Here is a 20340-nt window from a genome sequence, read left to right as displayed (position 1 = left end):
AGAAGAAGAAGAAGAAGAAGAAGAAGAAGAAGAAGAAGAAGAAGAAGAAGAAGAAGAAGAAGAAGAAGAAGAAGAAGAAGAAGAAGAAGAAGAAGGGGCTGGAGATATGGCTCAGCAGTTAAGAGCATTGCGTGCTCTTCCAAAGGACCGGAGTTCGATTCCCAGCAACCACATGGTGGCTCACAACCATCTGAAATGAGGTCTGGTGTCCTCTTCTAGCCTGCAGACATACACACAGACAGAATATTGTATCCATAATAAATAAATAAATATTTTAGAAGAAGAAGAAGAAGAGAAAGAAAGAAAGAAAGAAAGAAAGAAAGAAAGAAAGAAAGAAAGAAAGAAAGGGACCGGCGTACAAGCGGCAGGAGCCAGACTGACGGTATAGGAAAGGGAGAGTGGGGCAGTTAGGGCACCCGAGGGCGAAAGGGAACCAGAGACTATGGAGGCATTGACACTTCTCCTTTGATACCTCGTCTGCTCACCAGTTCCTGCCTAATTCTAGGAAACACATACACCCGGTGAGAAGAAAGGACCCCTCCACTGGAAGTTGGGGTTTGGTTCTCAAACCCCAGTTCTGTCTTCATGTAGAACTACTATCCAATCATTTGTCTGAAGATCGCCTGATCCCTTTCATCCCCAGAAAGCTTCAGGTTTTCTTCACCTATCCCCTTACCTCTGAGGGCCACACTCAGGAAAGCCTCGTGGCTGAAGCGCTGGCGGGCGGAATTGGTGGCCACGCAGCGGTAGGAGCCTGTGTCACTGTCCTGGACATCCAGGATCTGGAGGACGCCATTGGGAAGAGTGATAAGCCTTGAGAAGGAGCAGAAGGAGCCTGTGAGGTGGGGGAAGGGCATGTACTAGGTGGCCCATGGTGACAGAAATGCAAATTAAAACTGTCAGATCCAACCTCGGCTAACAGACTGGCCAAGACCAGAAGACTTAGTGACAGCTCAGGTGGGTGAGGAAATCGAGGAAGGCACAACTGTCTTGTAGCTGTCACTGAATATATCCTCTTTCCTGGGCAAGCCCCACCGTTCAGCATCAAGGAGGTTTCCATCTAGCCCTGGCACTTCTTGGAGTCTATCGAGTGAGTCCCAGACGTGTGCACAAACACATGCCGGTGTTCACTGCACCCCCCCTTCCACAAGGCCAGAGGCTGGAAACTGTTGGGCCTGGCCTGAGTTCACAGGTTTGGGGACTTCCTGAAATGGGACGCAGCAGGGCCAGGAGCCAGACTAAAATTCTTACCAGTTTGTGTGTGAACTGAATGTCCCTGTAAACAGAGGTTGTCTTTGGGGAGGGGACCTGGGAGCCTGGAAGCTGGGTGTATGAGGAACTTATTTTTTTATTATGCAGACATACCCTTTTAATAATTTGGACTTTTTAAAAATTACGTATGCGTAGGTGTGTGCACGTGTTCATCAGGTGTCTGCAGACCAGAAGAGGGCTGGAATTATAGATGGAGCTGGAATTATGGACAGTCTGGAGCAGCTGATATGGATGCTGGAAACTAAACTCAGGTCCTCTGGAGGGGCTGTACACATTCTAACTTCTGAGCCATCTCTCTGCTACCCCCACCCCCGCCATTAACCTCTTACCGCGTTTCCTTTTCCTCTCCCTGAGAAAAACTCCTTTATCCCCTTATCTCATTTGACCCTCAGAAGAATCCCACAAGACTGGAGAATTACAACCTCCATTTTATGGTAACAAAAGAGAATCTCAGATTAGGATGTTGACCTAGGATCTTCAAGCTGGGGCAGTTAAACCCTGAAACCAGGGTCTTGGGATTGTGGCTCAGTTAAGCAGAGTGCTTATGTAGCGTGCACCAGGCCCTAGCTTCCATCTTCAGCACTGTATAAACCAGCGATGCTCCATGCCTGCAATTACAGCACTAGGGAGGTGGAGGCAGGAGGATGAGAAGTTCAAGGTCATCCTGTAATATGTAGTGAGTTTGAGGCCAGCCTAGATGACACGACACCATAATACAAAACCAAAACATCTTGAGCCCAGGTCTCCTAGCCCACTACTTATAGCTAGGGAGACTTAAGGGAGGGAACGGATAAGGTTTCCAGTAGGTCCCACCCAGCAATCTGCACAACAGTTTGGAGGGCCAGGAGGGATGAGGAGGCCAGGAGACCTTGCTTGAGAAATCTGGAGCAGAAGGGTTGGGAAGGTGAGCACTGAGCATACTCAACCAAGCAGGAAGTGGTCAGCTCCGGGTGGTGACAATCTTAGGTGTACAAACTGGGTGGAGTCAGAGGGGGCAGGGCAGTTGTGTGCTGGAAGAAGACCCTTTGCTCCTGAAGAAGCAGGGGTTGAGAAAACCCAACTGTCAGAGAAGTGGAGTGGCCCAGAGACTGAAGAAGGGTCCTGGGAGACATTCTAGACAGGTGCTTAGAAACCTACAGAGGCAATATGACTCATTTCCCTGTCCCCCAGGTGAACCCTTGCCCCCCATAACCTCTGACCTCAGCTCCAGATCCACTCCCACATGCGCTAAGGTAGGGAGGTGGGGGCAGCGGAGCAGGACGGAATGCAGGGAAGTACCTGGGCTGGTACCCAACCCGCTGTCTGGAGAAAATGAGGTAAAATAAGCAGGTGCCTGGTGAGACTCCCTCACTCCAGACTCTACCTAACATGCTGTGCTCCGCAGCCTTTTCTCTTCTCTCCATTCTCCATCCAGACAGTGCTCAGCTAATTGCCTCCACTTTCTAACCCTAACGGTCACGGTCTTGACAGGAAAATGGTGTACCACGCACCAAGAGAAAACCATTCATTGAGCCTAGCTTCGTGTGCATGTGTGGACATGCTTCTTCCTTGGGCACAGAGCTGTAGTTAAGCCAGAGGCGAGGTGGGACCCTGACTGCTCAGGGCTGTCTAAACCTTTTCTGTTTTTGCTACAGTGTGGTTTTGGAAGCTCTGATTCTGGAAAGATGTTTGAGATGTATTGGTTAGTAGGGGAGAAGTCACGAAGTATCGCTTAGGAAGAAATTCTAGTCTTGGAAAACAGATAATGATAGGTTGAGATGGATGAAGAAAAAGCAAGGTCAGTGAAGCTTGTGTAGTGAGGGATTCTTACTGGTTGAGCTTTACAAAATGAGATAAATAATTATTTGCGATAGGTTATCACAGGCTGGTCTGGAACTCATTCTGTGCAGCTGGGGATGAGCCTGACCTTCTGATCCTCCTGCCTCAACCTTCTAAATGCCAGGAGAGGACATTTTCAAATGTGAAACATCAAAGGGTGTGCCTTTCCCCTTGTTTTGTGACGGAGGATGTCCGCACACAAGCAGCAGTGTCGAGGGGTGAGAGGACCGGTTCTCACGTGTGTCATTGTAGCGAGTGATTGCTGTGTTTGGGCAACAGGGTTCTTGTCCGGAAAAGGGGCCCAGTGAGTCCTGCCCTGCAAGCTTCACAGCCCTGACCCTCTCCCATGAGCTCACATCCTACAGGGGACAGAGACACTGTAAGTTACCAGTTCCAAACACATCTATACAGGTATGGACCTCGTATATATTTCAAAGGACCTGGATGGAATGCTCAAAACGTTAGTGGCTTCTCTTCTCATTCTATAAAGTTGTGTATTTTGGCATACATCTTAACACAAATTCAATTTTTAGTCTCATTCATGACTGGTTCCTATGGAGGAAAAAGTATCCCTTATTAGTAGAAATTCATATAAGTGGAGCTGGGCTGTAGCTCAGCTGGTAGGATAAACACAGACAAAAGCCTGGGTTCTATCCTCGGCGCCTTGTGAACAGGCCCCGGTGGCTCGTGCCTGCAGTCCCAGCACTAGGAAAGTGGGAGTGGGGGAATTAGGAGTTCAAGGCTATCCTAGGCTCCTGAGATTCTGCCTTTAAATAAGTAAACAAGTACATAAGTAAGTAAGTAAATAAATAAATACTAGACGCCAGGGAATTGCCTTGGGTTTAGCACTATCATTGGTTGGAGAATACGTGCTTTTCCCCTGACAGGGTACCCCTGTGCTGCAGATGCTCAGTTTATAATCTCCTATAACCACTGGGCTGAGTTTACGACTATCGTATTTGTACATCTGGCCACGTGCAAAAATACATACCTTGGCCTAAATTGAGTTGCTGTTTTAGACATTTCTTTATTCCCTGACACAATGTGCTAGGGCATGTGAGCCTGGGCTATTTATAGTCCAGGATCAATTTTCAGAGGACTTGGTGGCAAGCACTGCTGGAGCTGGGAGCTGGCAGCCTCACCTCATGGGTGAGGCCTGTAAACCATGAGAAGATGCCTGAATTAGATGCTGAGAGGGGAAGTCTGATCCCCCACTGTTTTGCTGAGGCCAGCCTGATCTACATAGTGAGGTCTGGACAAGCCTGGGATACACAGGGAGACCCTGTTTAAAGCAAAACAGAAACCTAACAATGAGAGAAAAACAAAAACAAAAATTAATAAATGGGGCCAAGTATGGTTGCAGAGGCCTGTAATTCCAGGACTGTGGAAACTGAGGCAGAAAGGTCATAAGTCTGAGGCCAGCCTGGGCTACCTAGCAAGACCCTATGTCAGAAAAAAAGCAAACAATTGATCCCCTCCAAAAGAAAATAACAGTAGTTGGGCAATGAGACAATTCTCCTTTCTTTTTTGTTTATATGAATTTTAAAAATGTGTCTTTGCCGGGCGGTGGTGGCGCACGCCTTTAATCCCAGCACTCGGGAGGCAGAGGCAGGTGGATCTCTGTGAGTTCGAGGCCAGCCTGGTCTACAAGAGCTAGTGCCAGGATAGGCTCCAAAGCTACAGAGAAACCCTGTCTCGAAAAACTAAAAAAAAAAAAAATTAAAAAAAAATAAATAAAAATGTATCTTTGAGCTGAGGAGGTAGCTCAGTTGCTAAGAATACTTGCTTAGCATGCTCCAAACCCTGGGTTCCATCACTAGTACCACATAAACTGTTATTCTGAACCCAGCAGACAGGAAGACCAGGAGGTCAGGATCACCCTTGGCTAATGTTGAGTGTGAGGCCAGCCTGAATTATAATGAGACCTTGTCTCAAAAATAAAAAAAAAAAAACTAACATGTTATAAATTACCACATTTTGGGAAATTACAACTTAATTGAATGTCCTTTCCATTTCATTGCAGATATGGGTAGGATAGAGCTGAATGAAGTGGTACACGAAGGACGAGTGGAGGCTGAGCTACACTAGGTCAACGACGATCCTATCTGTTGACTCTATCTGATCACAGGTGTCCTGTGACTTCTCTACACCTTCCACTCTGATTTGGGCAAAAGTCAGCAAGGCTGGGAGCAGCCCAACAGTCATGAAGTGAGTTGGGCGTGGTGCTTGGGAGTGATTTGGAAGTCAGTGTTTCTGAGCTGGGGGATCTCACTTCCATGCAGAAGGGGAGAAAGACACAGCTGACAGACAGATGCAGGAGAGGACTGTGGAATGCCTGGGAGAGATCTTTGGAGCCGCACCCCCCCCCCCAAAGATGTGTAATCCATAGGTGAGGCCCACAACTTGACGGCAACCCAGAGGCCACAGAGGCAGGGAGGGTTCTGGCCTGCTATGTGTGTATCTGGACTTGCCAGGAGCTCACCGCAGGGAAAAAGTCCTGGTTGTTCTCTGCTTTGCTTCCAACCTGAAACTTTGCCTGGATTGTTCCACCAAGCCACTATTTTTATAGGAAGAGAAGGGGATGAAACAAGATAGACCCTGTAGCCTCCTGGTCAGATGTCTGCACCTGACAGGGTAGAGTGGAGTCAGGAAGAGAAGGAGTCCAGGGAGAAACTCCAGAGGAACCTTGGAAAGAGCAATCTGAGCAGAAGCCAGCCCTCTGCAGTGGCTCCTGGTGTGGTCGTAAATAGCTCCCTGGCACTTAGTGCCCCAGTAAAGCAGGCAGCAGAATACGGGAGGGCTCTAGACTGTCCTCCAGTTCTGGTTGGTGGCTTTTCTTCTAGAGAAAAAAACCTAACTTGACTAGAAGTCAGGCTAGCAGTTGGCTCTTGGTTGAGTTTAGGTGGATAGAACCACCTTGCCTCTAAGAATCCCAGCTCTAAGCATGTACGGGAACCCTCTGCCCTGCACTTTGGGGCAGATTCCCTTGCAGGACACTCACCGAGGCTCCTCAGGCACTGTCACCTGGTCCTTTTCCCAAGTAATGATGGGGACTGGCAGCCCCTCCGTGTGACATTCAAAGCGTGCTGTCCCATTCTCCTCCACGGTCTGGGACTCTGGGTGCAGAGAGAAGTCAGCGAGTGCTGGGGATAAGCAGAGTGAGGAGAGGGAACGAGCGTGAGGGCGTGAACACAGTATGCACAGGGACACAGAACATAGAGCCAAGCAAATCCAGAACAAGGCAGACACAGTTGGGGAGCAGAAGGAGGAGGCCAAGGGATACACAGTTGGGGAACAGAAGGAGGAGGCCAAGGGATACACAGGTAGGGAGCAGAAGGAGGAGGCCAAGGGATACACAGTTGGGGAGCAGAAGGAGGAGGCCAAGGGATACACAGGTAGGGAGCAGAGGGAGGTGGCCAAGGGATACACAGTTGGGGAGCAGAGGGAGGTGGCCAAGGGATACACAGGTGGGGAGCAGAGAGAGGAGGCCAGGGATTTCTACTTAGATGGTGCTGAGTGAATTCCAAGGTTCTCCTGCTCAGCATCACCATCATGCTCATACCATAGGTACATTTCTTAGTAACATGTGCTCTAGAGAGCCCTGAGGGTCCAGAGCCAGAAGGACAGGGGTTGGCTATATCCCTGTGCACAGCGCAGATAGGGGTTGGCTATATCCCTGTGCACAGCACGGATAGGGGTCGGCTATATCCCTGTGCACAGCATGGATAGGGGTCGGCTATATCCCTGTGCACAGTGCTGTGTGGGTGGGAAACACAAAGAGACAGCTCTAGGGCCCTGACCTCTTCCTGGCAGTGAAGCTAATCCTATACACTAGAACTCAAAGGGTGGGGAAAGGACGGTGAGGGGGTGAAGACACAGTTGAAGGAGCCCTGGATGGTAAGGGCAGATAATAGCAGGAAGGGACCCACTGAGCAGGACAGGACAGGAGGCAGGGAACCTGGGTTGGGCTCCTGGTTCCGGTGTGGGTAACTAACCATAGTTCTACCCCCACCCCATCCCTTCCCTTTGGTCTCCAAATCTCAACTTTCACCCTAGATGCAAGCACTTACTGGCAAGCTTAACCACAGCAACCTGGCTGGCCACAACTCCCAGTGGGCCATGGGCCAGACAGGAATAGCTGCCCTCAATGACCTTCCATGTTCTAAAAGCTTCCTCATCAGCACCGTCTTCTGGTTCTGGAGGTGAGGACAGCCACAGGGAGCCGTTGGGTAGCAGGTGCAGGTGGTCATGCTCCAGCACAGTGTCCCCATCCTTGCTCCATGTCGCTCTGGTTGGTGGTCCAGCAGCAGTAGCCCCCAAACTACAGTCCAGCACCGCAGCCTGCTGGGGGCCCAGGACCACTTGCAGTGGCCCTGCATCACAGCTCAACTTGACGGGTGTCTCCTGGGGCAACAGCAGCTCCCCTGTGAAGAGGAAGAACCACCAGGGCTGTGGGCGGGTGGCCTCCTGGTCGCTGAGACACACCACCTGGTACCAATCACTTATGGAAAGACCCTGTCTATCAAAGCCAGTTCTCCCTTTGCTAGAAGTTCCTTCCTTCTTGGGTCCCATCTTCCCGGAATGTGACTTCTTCACCTACCACAAACCCCAACTCACTGCAGTCTGTCACAACAGCCGGACAGTAGATCAGACCTAAATGTTTGCTTTCCACCTGATAAGCGGTGGCTGTTTTGTTCAGTCAGCAAAAGGGACGAAGAGCTCTACAGGCTGGTACACAGAGGAACCCTGGGAGTGTCATGCCCAGTGCAAGCCGCCCGCCACCAGATGCCACAAACTCTGTGAGTTCATCTCTGGGAAATGTCCAGAGATTAACGGTTACCGAGGATTTTGAGCAGAGAGGAATAGGGGAGCGACTGCTAAGGAGCACAAGGTTCCCTTGGGGTGAAAATGTTCTAGGCTTAGACAGCAGTCGAGGAACACAACTTTATTAGTATATTAAAAACCACAGGGTGGAGGGTGCGGTGCGGCACACACGAGGCCTGGATTTGAACCCCAGAGCCACATAAGGTGGGTGGTGCACACCTATAATCCCCAAATTCTGGGGATGGAGCCAGGAGGATCAATAGCTCGGGTTCCTCTTCGTCTTCAGCTATATAGCAACTTGGATGCCTGCCTGGGTTGCATGAAACTCTCTCAAAAAAGCATACTCGTACACGTGGCAAATTCTATGTAAATTGTATCTTGGTTTAAGAAATACATAGCAATTCTTTCCTTTAGGGCTGTCATGAATGCCCACTGCAGCATTGCCTGGCTCTGTGTGGTGGCTCAGTGGTTTTATTCCTTCTGGAATCCAATGGGTCATCTCCACCACTATTACCCAACTAAATACACACCACAAGCTAGAAAAATGTTGTAGGTGGAAAACTCTGGGAAACGGGCTATGAGGGTAAAGCAAGTATGAGCATGCGTGCATGTGTGTATGTGTGTGTACATGTGTGTGCGCACACGTGTATGTGTATGTGTGTGCGTGTGTGTATGTGTGTGTGCACACGCACATACTGCCTGTAGACCCTAACACTGCCCCTGCCACAAAGGGAAAAGAAGGAGGATCACACACTACCCTGAATCAAGACAAAAATCACAGAGGAAAATATTTCTTGTCATAATTAATGCTTCAACAGGGCCTGCCCATCATCATAATAGAGCAACAGTTCCCCATGTGAGTCCATCATCACAACTGAACTGCTATCCCCCCGTCCCATAAACTCAGTAGCCCAAGGTCTCCCCTGACCAGACCAAGGATGGAGATGACATCCTCAGTATGAGGCAAGTCCGGAGTGACAGAGCCACACGAAGCAGGAAGGCTAGGCATTCTGGGAGATGTATGCCTTCAGCTAAGCACTTCTTCCAGGTCTCAGCTTTTTCAATGGTACAGAGATATTGGTTCTGGAGAAAACACAGCACCATCCCATACACATCCCACACGGTTTCATCTGTGTTCCCCTGCATACATGTTCTTCTGTCTGCCACGCTGGTCAACACCTAGACTCCTCTGTGTCCCTATTACTTCCTCCCCATAGCATTCAAAGAATAAGATAGTCCATGAGCTAGACAGCAGTGCACACATTTAATCTCAGCACTCTTGGGAGGCAGAGGCAGGTGGATCTCTGTGAGTTCAAGGCCAGCCTGGTCTACAGAACAAGTTTCAGGACAGCCAGAGCTACACAGAGAAACCCTGTCTCAGAAAAAAAAGGGGGGGGGGGACTGGAGAGATGGTTCAGACATTAAGGCTATTACTCTTGCATAGGACCGAGTTCAAGTCCCAGCACCCACATGGTGGCTCACAAACATTTATAACTCCAGTTCTAAGGGATCTGAGGTCCATGCAGTTGAACACATACAGAGCGTGAGCACAGTGGTCCAGTCAGCTTCCTGCTGACTCTCCATCCTTCACATTCCTTCCCTCATCCCTTGCCTCAGCCAGCTAGGACTGCCTTTTTCCTCCCCTATATTATTGTTGTTATTATTAATTTTATGTATATAGGCATTTTGCCTGTATATGCCATAACACATACATACACAAGCAAAACACTCATACACATCAAATACAATAAGCAACTCTAAACTTTTCTTTCTTTCTATTTATTTTTCGCTATGAAGTCGCTCGAAAGGCAGGATTTGTACGAGTGATGCCAGGACACGGCTAGCACTAGCAGAGAGCTGGGAGTGAATAAAGGGTTCACCTTGCTGCCACTCCTCACCCCCCCCCAGCTGTAGCATCCTGGTATAGCTGCTTGCTATGTGTTATCCTCAGTGAACCCCATCTCATCCATGCCCTCTCTTAAAAAAAAAAAGACAATGACCTCTGACTCTGCATGTACACTTACACGTGAACACGTACATACATCACAAACAACACACACGCGCGCGCAAGCGCACACACACACAGATGGAGACAGAGAGATCAAGGTCTCAGTTTTGCCGCTTCAACTTCCAGCTGTCTTCACAGCCGCTGTCCTCTCTGGGACTCAGTTTCCACACATTTAAAATGCAGGTGCTACTGAGCCTCTGAGAATCAACCAAGTGCTGCACGTCAGAGGTTCAGCCCAGGGCGTGAAGGACATCGCTCAAGAAGTAGAGGGGCTCATTCTCTTTTGGTGGGGTGCTGGGGATAGCACTAACGGCTTTGTAAGGTTAGGCAAAAGCTCACCACACGGCTGCACCCGAAGCTGCAGAGGCGCATTCTTTAAGACCCTGGGCACACGGCAAGGAGGTACACAAATGCTCTTTGCGGCCCTTAGCACCCAGTCCTTTCTGTTCTTCTAAAGCCCTAGATTCCACGATTCAAATTCAGAGTTGTGGAAGGCAAGCATGGGCTCTCAGCCCAGCAGCTTCAAATGCTCTAGTCCCGAGGCAGAACTGCAGGCTTGGGTTTCAGAGGAGAAAAAGACCCACAAAACACGAATCCTCGAGCCCTCTGGCAGCCTCCCCACCCCCTAAAGCACGTCCGGGGCTTGGAAAATCCCCTGCCGCGCTGAACAAACAATGTGAACAGTTGGGGCCCGAGCAGCTGCTGGGTATGTCAGCAGCCTGGGCTCAGGCGGGCAGGACAGCCGCCAGAGGGGCTGGTGGTTGGCAGGGGGGCCCCAGGAGCTCCAGTTCCCTTCCTGAATATTCATGGATCAGCAGATGTCTGGCTTGACTACCTCAGAGGAGCCCAGCTAGGCGGAATCAGGGAAACCCACAGGGATGAAGACACAGAAGGACAGGGGTCCGTCTCAGAGAGGCAGCAGCACTGTGCCGCAGCCTAATGGACCCATTTCGGTGGCAACTTCCCCAAGTTCAAGGTCCAGTCCACGGATGAAGAAACTAGGGACCAGACACAGTGGTGTGGTGGGGAGAGCTGAGCAAACGGTCTGACTTTCAGGAGATGAACCCGGAAGGGGTGTGGGGGAGATGCTCCTGAGAAAGAGACTTCCCAGGGAGCTCTGCCGGGATGCCGGCCTCCCTTCAGGAGACCTGCCTTCCTCTAGGAAAGTTTTTCCCATGCCATTTGCGAGTCTCTTAAGCTAGTGCTGAAACAAACGTCGTGCTCCAGCCATCATTTGGTCTTCTCCAGGACTTTAGGGCCAAAAGTTTCTTGCACAACCGTGGCTTAGCTCCTTTTCTCCCTTTCTGTCTCCGTTTTCCAGCCTTAAACAGGGAAATCTCCAAACTCAAACATTTGCATCAAACTTCTTGGGCTAGGGAAGTAGTAGCTCAGGCCTAGCATGCTGGGGGATCTGGGGTTGATCCCCAGCTCTGGGTAATTGCGGCTTAGAGCTACACACCTGAAATAGGAAATATCTGCCCTAGGGAGGTGGAGGCAGGGGGATTAGAAGTTCAAGAGCAGGCTAGAAACATGGCTCAGTGATAAGAGTGCTTACCAAAAACCCCAAAAACATGGGCTGGAGAGATGGCTCAGTGGTTAAGAGCATTGCCTGCTATTCCAAAGGTCCTGAGTTCAATTCCCAGCAACCACATGGTGGCTCACAACCATCTGTAATGATGTCTGGTGCCCTCTTCTGGCCTGCAGACATACACACAGACAGAATATTGTATAGATAATAAATAAATATTAAAAAAAAAAAAAACCCAAAAACACAAAACAAAACAAAAAAACCCAAAAACTTGGATTTGGTGGCACACGACTTTAATCCCAGCACTTAAGAGACAGAGGTAGGTAGATCTCTGTCTACAAAGTGAGTTCTAGGACAGTTAGGGTTGTTGAACAGAGAAACCCTGTCTTGAAAAACAAAAACAAAACAAAGAGGAAAGAAAAGAGTACTTGCCTAATATGTTTGAGCCCCTAAATTCAATTCCTAACAAGCGTACATAAAGTTCAAGGTCACCCACAATGACGTAGGAAATTCAACTCCAGTCTGGGGTAATTAAAACCAAATCAGAGGCAGGTGGAGCTCTGTGAGTTCAAGGCCAGCCTAGTCTACAGTGGGCATTCTGGAAGAGCCAGGGCTGTTACACAGAGAAATCCTGACTTGAAAAACTAAACAAAACAAAACCAAAAGTATGATTCCTCTGCCACCAAACCTGTAAGAGTGGTGACTGAAAGTGGGTGGACCTTACTTGTCCAAGGGACCTTGCTCCCCCACCCACTGCATGGCTGATGCCCAAGTCTTGTGTCCAAGTGTTTTCCTGTTCTTCTCTAGCACACTGCAGGCATCAGAGACGCTTGCTGATCACCAGTCTTTAGACTCCAGGGGTTTCCCCTCAATCCCCTAACAGAGATAAAGAACTTCTGTTTGGGGGATCCCCTGGCCATTTTCAGTCTTCTTTCCTTCTCTCTCTCTCTCTCTCTCTCTCTCTCTCTCTCTCTCTCTCTCTCCCTCCCTCCCTCCCTCCCTCCCTCCCTCCCTTCCTTCCTTCCTTCCTTCTTTCCTTTCTTCCTTTCTCTCTTTCTTCCGAGACAGGGTTTTTTGACTTAGCTCTGTCTGTCCTGGAACTCACATGGTAAGGTAAACTTACAGAGATCCCCTACCTCTGCCACCTAAGGGCTAGGGTTACAGGCTTTCCCCACCTTCCCTGGCCCTCAATCTTATTTTTCTTTTTCTTTGTTTTGTTTTGTTTTTTCTTCTTTTTTTTTTAAATTTATTTTTATTTTATGGGTACTAGTGGTTTTGCCTGTATGTATGTCTCTATGAAGGGGTCGAATCCCCTGGAGCTGGAGTTACAGACAGTTGTGAGCTGCTGGGGACTGAACCTGGGTCCTTTGGGAGAGCAGCCAATGTTCTTAACCACTGAGCCCTCTCCCCAGCCCCTCAATCTCATTTTTCAAACGGATATTTCTCTCTCTCTCTCTCTCTCTCTCTCTCTCTCTCTCTCTCTCTCTCTTCTCTGAGACCTGGTCTCACTATGTGGCCCAGGCTGTCCTTGACCCTCCTGCCTCTACTTTTTCTCCCCCCCACCTCTGGATTTTTGAGACAGGGTTTCTCTGTATAACAGCCCTAGGTGTTCTGAAACTCACTCTGTAGATCAGGTTGACTGCGAGCCCACAGAGATCAGCTTGCCTCTGCCTCCCAAGTGCTGGGATTAAAGGCATGTGCCACGACTGCCCAATCTTGCCCCTGCTTCTTATACAGTTTTGTGCCACCATGTTGGGCTCTGAGAAACTCTTTTGCCCACTTAGGAGGACAAGTTAGATTTTTATGAGACCAGTGAGAACCTAGTCAGGAAGGCAATTTGCTATAGTGTTCCAGGATCTGGCTGGAGTTATTCCGTGAAGTCATCAGGAGCCTGAGTGGGGTTCCATTCTCCAGGGAATGTTCAAGAAGGACAGGGCATGTAGGTGAGGAAGGGAGAGTAAGGCCAAACATCAGAGTTTCCTCGCTGTCCTCCCTGACACCATAGGCCATTCTTCTTTCCCAAGAAACACAAGGCAGTTTCTTCCAGAGCCTTGGCCACCATCCTCACCACATACTAAGTCCCTCCCTCCAACAGCTGGACGCGGGGTCTGAAAAGGTGCCATGGACACAAGAAAGGCCTCAGTCCTCTCTCTCTCTCTCTCTCTCTCTCTCTCTCTCTCTCTCTCTCTCTCCAATCCAGAGACTCAGTGTCATCTGGGGTGATCACAAAGCCACATTCAACATGGCCTGCCTCCCCGTGGTCCCCAATATTTGTGCCCACCAAGCCATATAAAACAAGCCACCCCCAAGTGAACGCCTTGTGGTTCCCCTGGCTACTTCTTCGTAGAACGGCTTTGGAACAGTCTGATTAGGACACTTGTCCCCGCACTTCTTCCAGCCTCGAGGAAACTGCGCGCCTAGATTGCTGCAGTTACCACTCCAGACCATTTTTGAGACCTGTGTCTCATGTAACTCAGGCTGTTCTTGAACTCTATATGCAGCTGAGAATGACCCTGAACTTCTGTCCCCCTGCCTCTACCTCCCAAGTGCTGGGATTACAGGTTGGATCACAGGTTGGGTCACAGGGCCAGTGGCATGCTGGGCACAGCACTCTACCAACTGAGCAACAACCCTGGCCCTGTTTTTGGCTTGTCTTTCACAGTCTCTTAGGGTTAATTCCTAGTTGTCCTTTAGGCTTTAGCATCTATTAACAGTGTCCTGTGTAGAGCAGATCCTCTACTTAAATAGCTGTGTAGACATGCAGACCCTCTCAAGCATATCATAGAATTCTACCCTTATGCCTGTCCAAGCCTTGGCTTTGTTATCTGTGAAAATACAGTAAATCCCTTCAGAGTTAGGAACAATCTGAATAATACAGACAGAATCTGCCTGGGATATTATTATTAGACACCTAATAAAATGCTTTAAAACCACCTAGACTGGGGGCTGGGGATATGTTTGGCCGGTAGAATGCTTACCTAGCATGCATGAAACCCTGGGTTTAGTCCCAACACTGTATAAACTGCATGTGTTGGTAAGCCCTGCAATCCCAACACTCAGCGGGTAGAAGCAGAAAAATCAGAAGTTCAAAGCTATATAGTAAGTTCAAGGCCAGCTTGGGCTACAAGGGGCCTGTCTGAAACAAGCAAACTAAAACCACACAGAAACAGAACAGCAAATTCATAGTAAAATTTTGTCTAAATATCATTAAGGCAGGGAATCATTTAGCTTGCTGGTTCTGTTATACATCTCATATGCTTAAAAGTATTTCTTCTGGGCTGGAGAGATGCTCAGACGTTAAGGGAACTGACTGCTCTTCCAGAGGTCCTGAGTTCAATTCTCAGCAACCCCATGATGGTTCACGACCATCTATAGTGAGATCTGGGGACCTCTTCTCGCATGTAGGTATATATACAGGCTGAACACTGTGTACATAATAAACAAATAAATATTTAGAAAAAAAAAAGGATTTCTTCTGAGTTCATCCTGCTCCGCATATGAACTGTTGATGGGTGTCATAGCTCTGTCCTCACAACAAGAAAGAGACCCCCTATTTAGGTGAGCAGGAGCCCTGACTTGCACCTGGGAGAAAGCTTATTGGCCCTTGGCTTCCTTGACCCCAGTGACCTCGTGGTTCCTCCACAGCTACAGAAGTCCTACAGCTGGCCTGGCCAGAGGAGAATGCAGGACCCCAGGGTAACCTTTCTGGTTTTCCTTCCTGAACCCCACTTTCCATCCCATCAATTCTTCCCCCTGCCCCCCTGGGAGCCCCAGGCCTGTCTGGCAGCCACATGTGTTCTGCATCTGGAATTCCAAATCTGGATGCTGTACCTCAGAGACCGTGGAGTGAACAGGAGACGAGCAAAAGAATCCCACATCCTCGGACCAGCCAGAGAGAAAACTCAGGTCTAAAGCTGCTAACTTGTCTTACGGAAGAAGTGCAGAGGGGCGAGCTTGTTATGTTCCCAGATCCCTGGGAAGAGTGACTGGGCAGTCTTACAAAAAGGAGCCAGGAGACTGGTAGAACCCAAGATCAGTTTCTAACTGAGTAACGTCAGAAAGCCACACAGACTTCTCATCTGTAAAATGGACTCACAATAAATTCTTTCTATTACTTTCTATTTTTTGACGGGAGTAACTTGAGTCGCTATGTAGCCCAGGCTGGCACTTAACTCACAGCAATCCTCCTGCCTCAGTCTTCCAAGCACTAGGGTTACAGAGAGGCACCAGAATGCCCAGTTTCCTATGTCTCTTTGAGTGCTGACATTACATGATGATCATGAGATTTCTTAGTTTGAAAGAGATACTGTCAGGAAAATATCCATATATCAACATGTGATTAATGAGGCCATAGAAAAACACACAGGTTCACACGAAGGTCTAGGTCAATTCCCTGCAAGAATCATTATCAAAAGAAGCTTCCTCATCTTTAGTCCCAGTACACGGTGGGGGGGGGCAGCAGAGGCAGGCAGATCTCTTGAGTTCCAGGCCAGCCTGGTCTACAGAGCAAGTCCCAGGACAGCCAGGGCTACAACCCTGTCTCAAAACAAACAAACAAAACGCTTCTAGTGTTGACTTCTAGGAAGGGCCTGAGTCTCAAGGCTGAGACAGGGATGACAGGGAGGAGGCTTCCAGGTGAGGTAAAGTCTCCTATGTTCTCAGAGCTCTCTGGGTCCCCCAAGCCCCGAATTTTAATTTGAGTGGAAGGGGGAGCCCCACTCCTTCATATGGTAAACGAGCACAGCTTCCTGCCTCTACCCTCAGGTGGAAATCTTATTCCTAAGAGCTCACAGCCACAACCTCTGACCCATAGGCTAGGTCAAAGGACTGGGCATTGTCCTAACCCAGCCCCAGCCCTTCACTCTGGCCCACACTGACTTTTCTGGGAAGACTATTATGTTTGACTTTCTTCTTCGCTCCTAATAGACTATATCTATAGGTGCGGGAGAGACGGCCCAGTGGTTAAAAACACTGGCTACTCTTCCGGAGGACCTGGGTTAAGCTCCCAGCATCCACATGATGGCTCACAACCATCTGTAGCTCCAATTCCAAGGAGTCTGACACTGTCATCTGGTTTCCACAGGCACTGGGCACACATGTGGTGCACAGACATATTTGCAGGCAAAATGCCCATACACAGATTTAAAAACTGATAACAAAGAAAAAACCCACTGATCTATGCTCACACCCTTCCCATTCCATTTCCTTAATATCTCTAGAATCCAGTGCCTCTTGGCCATGCAAGCCACTAGCTGCCACCACTCTGTCTCCTGTATCCCCACCTCCTCCCCAGGAGGGCTTCTTGTCTCACCCTGCACCGTCCATCTTCCACGCAGGCTACCGTGAGCTGATGCAAAGCTGGTCTGAAAACCTGCCCGTAGAGGGGTAGGAGGGTCTCAGACCAGACTTGGTGGGACTAACACTGCTCTTTGCGAGCTGGGACTAGTTCCTTCCTTAGCCTCCTCTCTTGACACGCTAGTAGCCCACCCCTGCCCCATCTGCCCCACCCCCACCCCGTATTCTAACCGGCAGCCAGATTTAGCTTGATGCAACGATGTGAACGAAATCTCCTCCCAGTATTGGCACCCCCTGCTTGATCTGGAAGACTCCTCCCTCTGCGGGGCTGGCTCTTCCTCTTTCCATCAATTTCTTCAGAACCTTTCCTGATCTTCCCAGTATGGCTTAGGAGCCTCTCTTCCGCAGCACCTTGCCAGTCCTGGCCTCCGACCCTGACCCTAAGACTGACAGCCTGCCGCTAGGACCTTGTTTGCAACATTCTGGGCATCAGGCAAACGTTAACCTATAAAGACAGCCCAACAAACACTGTGAAAGAATGGATGACCTCTACTCCAAAGGGGTGTCCACAGACTGCAGAGGCTTAAACACTCAGAGGAGGTTAAGCCAGGGCGAGAATAGTAGTTGCTGTTAGTCGTTCAGGAGGCCAGGAAGACTCTCAGTGCACTCTGCTCTCTGCCTGTGTAGTGGAGGGCAGGAGAAGGCCAGTCTCCAGACTTTCTCCGGTGCCCCGGCCCGAGGCCTCAGAAGTACTTAATAAAGCGCGAGTGCGATTGCCAGCCAGGATCCCGCGTTACTGGAGCTTTGGGAAGAGCCGGAGGAGGAGGGGACACGCAACTATTCCTAATCCTTTGGGCTCCAGGAAGACAGACACCTCTCTGACATTTGCCCGCGCCACATTCACCTGACAACTCCCGGGCCCCCAGCTTCTGCCGCCCAGCCAGCCCCACGCACCGAGCGGCCACCACCGGCTTCGAGCCGGGTCCACGGTCTCAGAGGGAAAGGGGCGTGTCTGGCTGGGTGAGCTAGGGTCCGAGCTGTTTCCAGCACTCTGCCACATGCTGTTTTCCTGGAGATGGGCCTGGGGTTGGCCCGGCGAGGCTCCTTCCCCCCCCCCCCCCCAACCCACTCCCGCCGTCCTCCCTGCCTCCCTCCCACGTGGCCTGGCCCAGTCTCTCTGGAAAGCCGCAGCAGCTGGAGAAAAATCCCCCTCCCCACCCCCACTGCCAAGTCCCTCCCCGACTCGCCCCGGACACATCCTCAACTCCCCCCTCGGCAGGGAAGGCAAGAAGTAATCGAACAAAGCGGGCAGCCCATCCCCCTCGCGGCCCTACCACCTAACCTCCCTTGGGCCGCCCCGCAAACGCACATCCCACTGAGAGTCAGAGGACCCAGGGGTGGCAGAAGCAGCTCAAGCACACACACTTGGACACTTCGTTACTCCCTCCCAGCCCTTTCTCCGATGTGTACAGTTGCGATCTTTACCCCTGACCCTACCCTACGCTAGGACCGGGAGACTAGAGGGGGCCTTGCTGACCTCGTCCACGCTTCCCCTGTCCGCCCTTTGGGGTGGGGCAGGAGTGACACGCGTCCCATCCAGAGACCAAATGTTGGGTCTGTTCACTAAAGCAACTGGTTTCCTGCCCTTCCCCCAACCCTCTCCGAACCCCAGGTCTGGATCCACAACAACCCCAGATTCCCCTACCGCTCTAGCTGGCCCCAGGGGCCACACCCACTGGGCAAAGTTGAGTGTGGTTTTTCTCACCGCCGCCCCCACCACGAGCAAGGACACTCCCCAAAAGCCAAGGCCAAATATTAGCTCAGCCGCATCCAGTTACACACGCACCCGACACAAATGGAGGTGTAAGAGCACACTCCCGCCCCGCCTGCTCTCTCAGGCACACTCGCGACCGCGAGAAGCGTGCAGGCGGGCAGAAGCACGCCCCGCTTAGAGCTACCAGCGCCGCAGCCACCCGCGCGCCGGCGATGCCACCCGGCTCCTTGGGCACGCGCTGAGGACACATTCTCCCGCAGGACACCCCCACCCCGACACACGGACACGCACAGCTCACACACACAAGGTCCACGCGCAGGGGGACACGCACGGACACAGCAAGGACACACACACCCCCTGCGGGCAAGTCCCCGCAGCCCCCGGCGTGCAAACATCGCGGGCGCTGGGGACGCCCACTCGCGACTGCGGCCACCCGGGCCCTTACCGCGCGCGGACAGCAGGCAGAAGGTCAGCGCCAGGAGCCCGCGGCCCGTGTCCGCCCGCGCCATAGGGCCGGGCTTGGGCCGCCGCCGCCGCGTCCGGGCGCCTGGGCCGCCGCCGGGGGAGGGCGCGCCGGGCGTCAGTGGCTCCGGGAGGCGCGGCGCCGCGGGCGGGGGCGCGGCCTCCGGGGCCCGGGCCCGAGCGGGGGCCGGCGCGGGGGCCGGGGCCGCGGCCACTTCGCCCGCCCCTCTATCGCCATCTTGGGCGAGCGGCCCGCGTGGGGGCGTCCGGCCAGTGTGGCCACCGTGCCCCACAGGGGACCCCGCGCCAGGGCACCACCGAACTGCTCCTGCGCCCCACTCTGCACGCGGCGCCTTCTGCTCTCCCTCCTGGTCACCTCCGGCTTCTTTCTGTTCATCTTTTCACCTGAGCCTCTGGATCTTGTCCTTGTCATGACCCTACCTCAGGGTCTCCTCCATCTCTGTTCTAGGCTCAGTGGAGGCCAATTCACTGAGGCTCTGTCTTTTTCCACCTCACGTCTTGACCTGAATCCTGCTTAGCTTCTCCACAGGTTATACCAACAGACCCACAGGAGATGATACCACAGTCCCTCTACCTCTGTCATCCCAAGCTGAAGGTTCTCTTGCCTTCCTTCCTTCCTCCTCAGTTGCCAACCCAGTCCGGACTGTGTTCCGCCTCTCTTGAGGGACAATGAAGACTTGCTTGCTCCCATTTTACCCACCTGCATGCTGGGAGTACTGGGGCTTTGAAGGTGGACTTTGTGAGGGCAGGAGGCTTAGAGCAGCAGGTGCAGGGCCTGCCCCTGTGGTGTTGGGTCCTCTTCACCTTTTCCGTCCCATTGTGTGGTTCTCATTTTCAGGTCTTCTCCACATTTCTCTAATTGACATAGCCAGGTCACTTGCCTCAGTGTCCTGTCAGGCTGGACTGGGGAGAGGAATGCACACACAATGGCTGTTTAAAATGCCACATTTGAGACTGAAGAGATGGATCACTGGCTAGAGTGCTTATTGCGTTTGCAGAGGACCTAGGTTTGGGTTCCAGCACCCACTCGGGCAGCTCACATCACTCTGTAACTCTCGCTCTGGGAGTTCTGATACCTTTGGCCTCTGTGACACTAGTACCTACAGGCAGACACACAACTGCCTACAATTATAAAACGAACCTTGAAAAACAAAACCAAGGGGCTGGAGAGATGGCTCAGTGGTTAAGAGTCCTGGCCACTCCTCCAAAGGCTCTAGATTCAATTCCCAGCACCCATATCGCAGTTCATAACTGTCTGTAACTCCAGTTCCAGGGGATCTGGCATTCTTACACAGACATACATGCAGGCGAAACACCAATACATAATAAGTAAATAAA

General features: G+C 51.1%; 1 protein-coding gene across 3 annotated transcripts in view; it reads right to left on the bottom strand.

The window, feature by feature from the left end:
* Igdcc4 (immunoglobulin superfamily DCC subclass member 4) overlaps positions 1–19090 on the bottom strand; it is a 36105-nt gene extending 17015 nt beyond the window's left edge. For 2 of the 3 annotated variants that reach the window (XM_050152039.1, XM_050152040.1), the window contains exons 1-4: positions 18965–19090; positions 7161–7514; positions 6092–6233; positions 677–813 (exon numbers count right to left, since the gene is read on the bottom strand). In XM_050152039.1, the coding sequence (XP_050007996.1) occupies positions 677–813; positions 6092–6233; positions 7161–7514; positions 18965–19028 (697 nt within the window). In that variant the 5' untranslated portion in view covers positions 19029–19090. The remainder of the gene's footprint in view (positions 1–676; positions 814–6091; positions 6234–7160; positions 7515–18964) is intronic. The other variant, XM_050152041.1, reaches the window with a different exon arrangement.
* Positions 19091–20340: the final 1250 nt, after the last annotated feature.

The sequence above is a fragment of the Alexandromys fortis genome, unplaced genomic scaffold, assembly GCF_014885135.2.
Source record: "Alexandromys fortis isolate MF-2015 unplaced genomic scaffold, M_Fortis_MF-2015_v1.1 scaffold_70, whole genome shotgun sequence".
NCBI classification, from domain to species: Eukaryota; Metazoa; Chordata; class Mammalia; order Rodentia; family Cricetidae; genus Alexandromys; species Alexandromys fortis.
The sequence above is the reverse complement of the archived record's forward strand: the minus strand, read 5'-3'. Positions and strand labels throughout refer to the sequence as shown.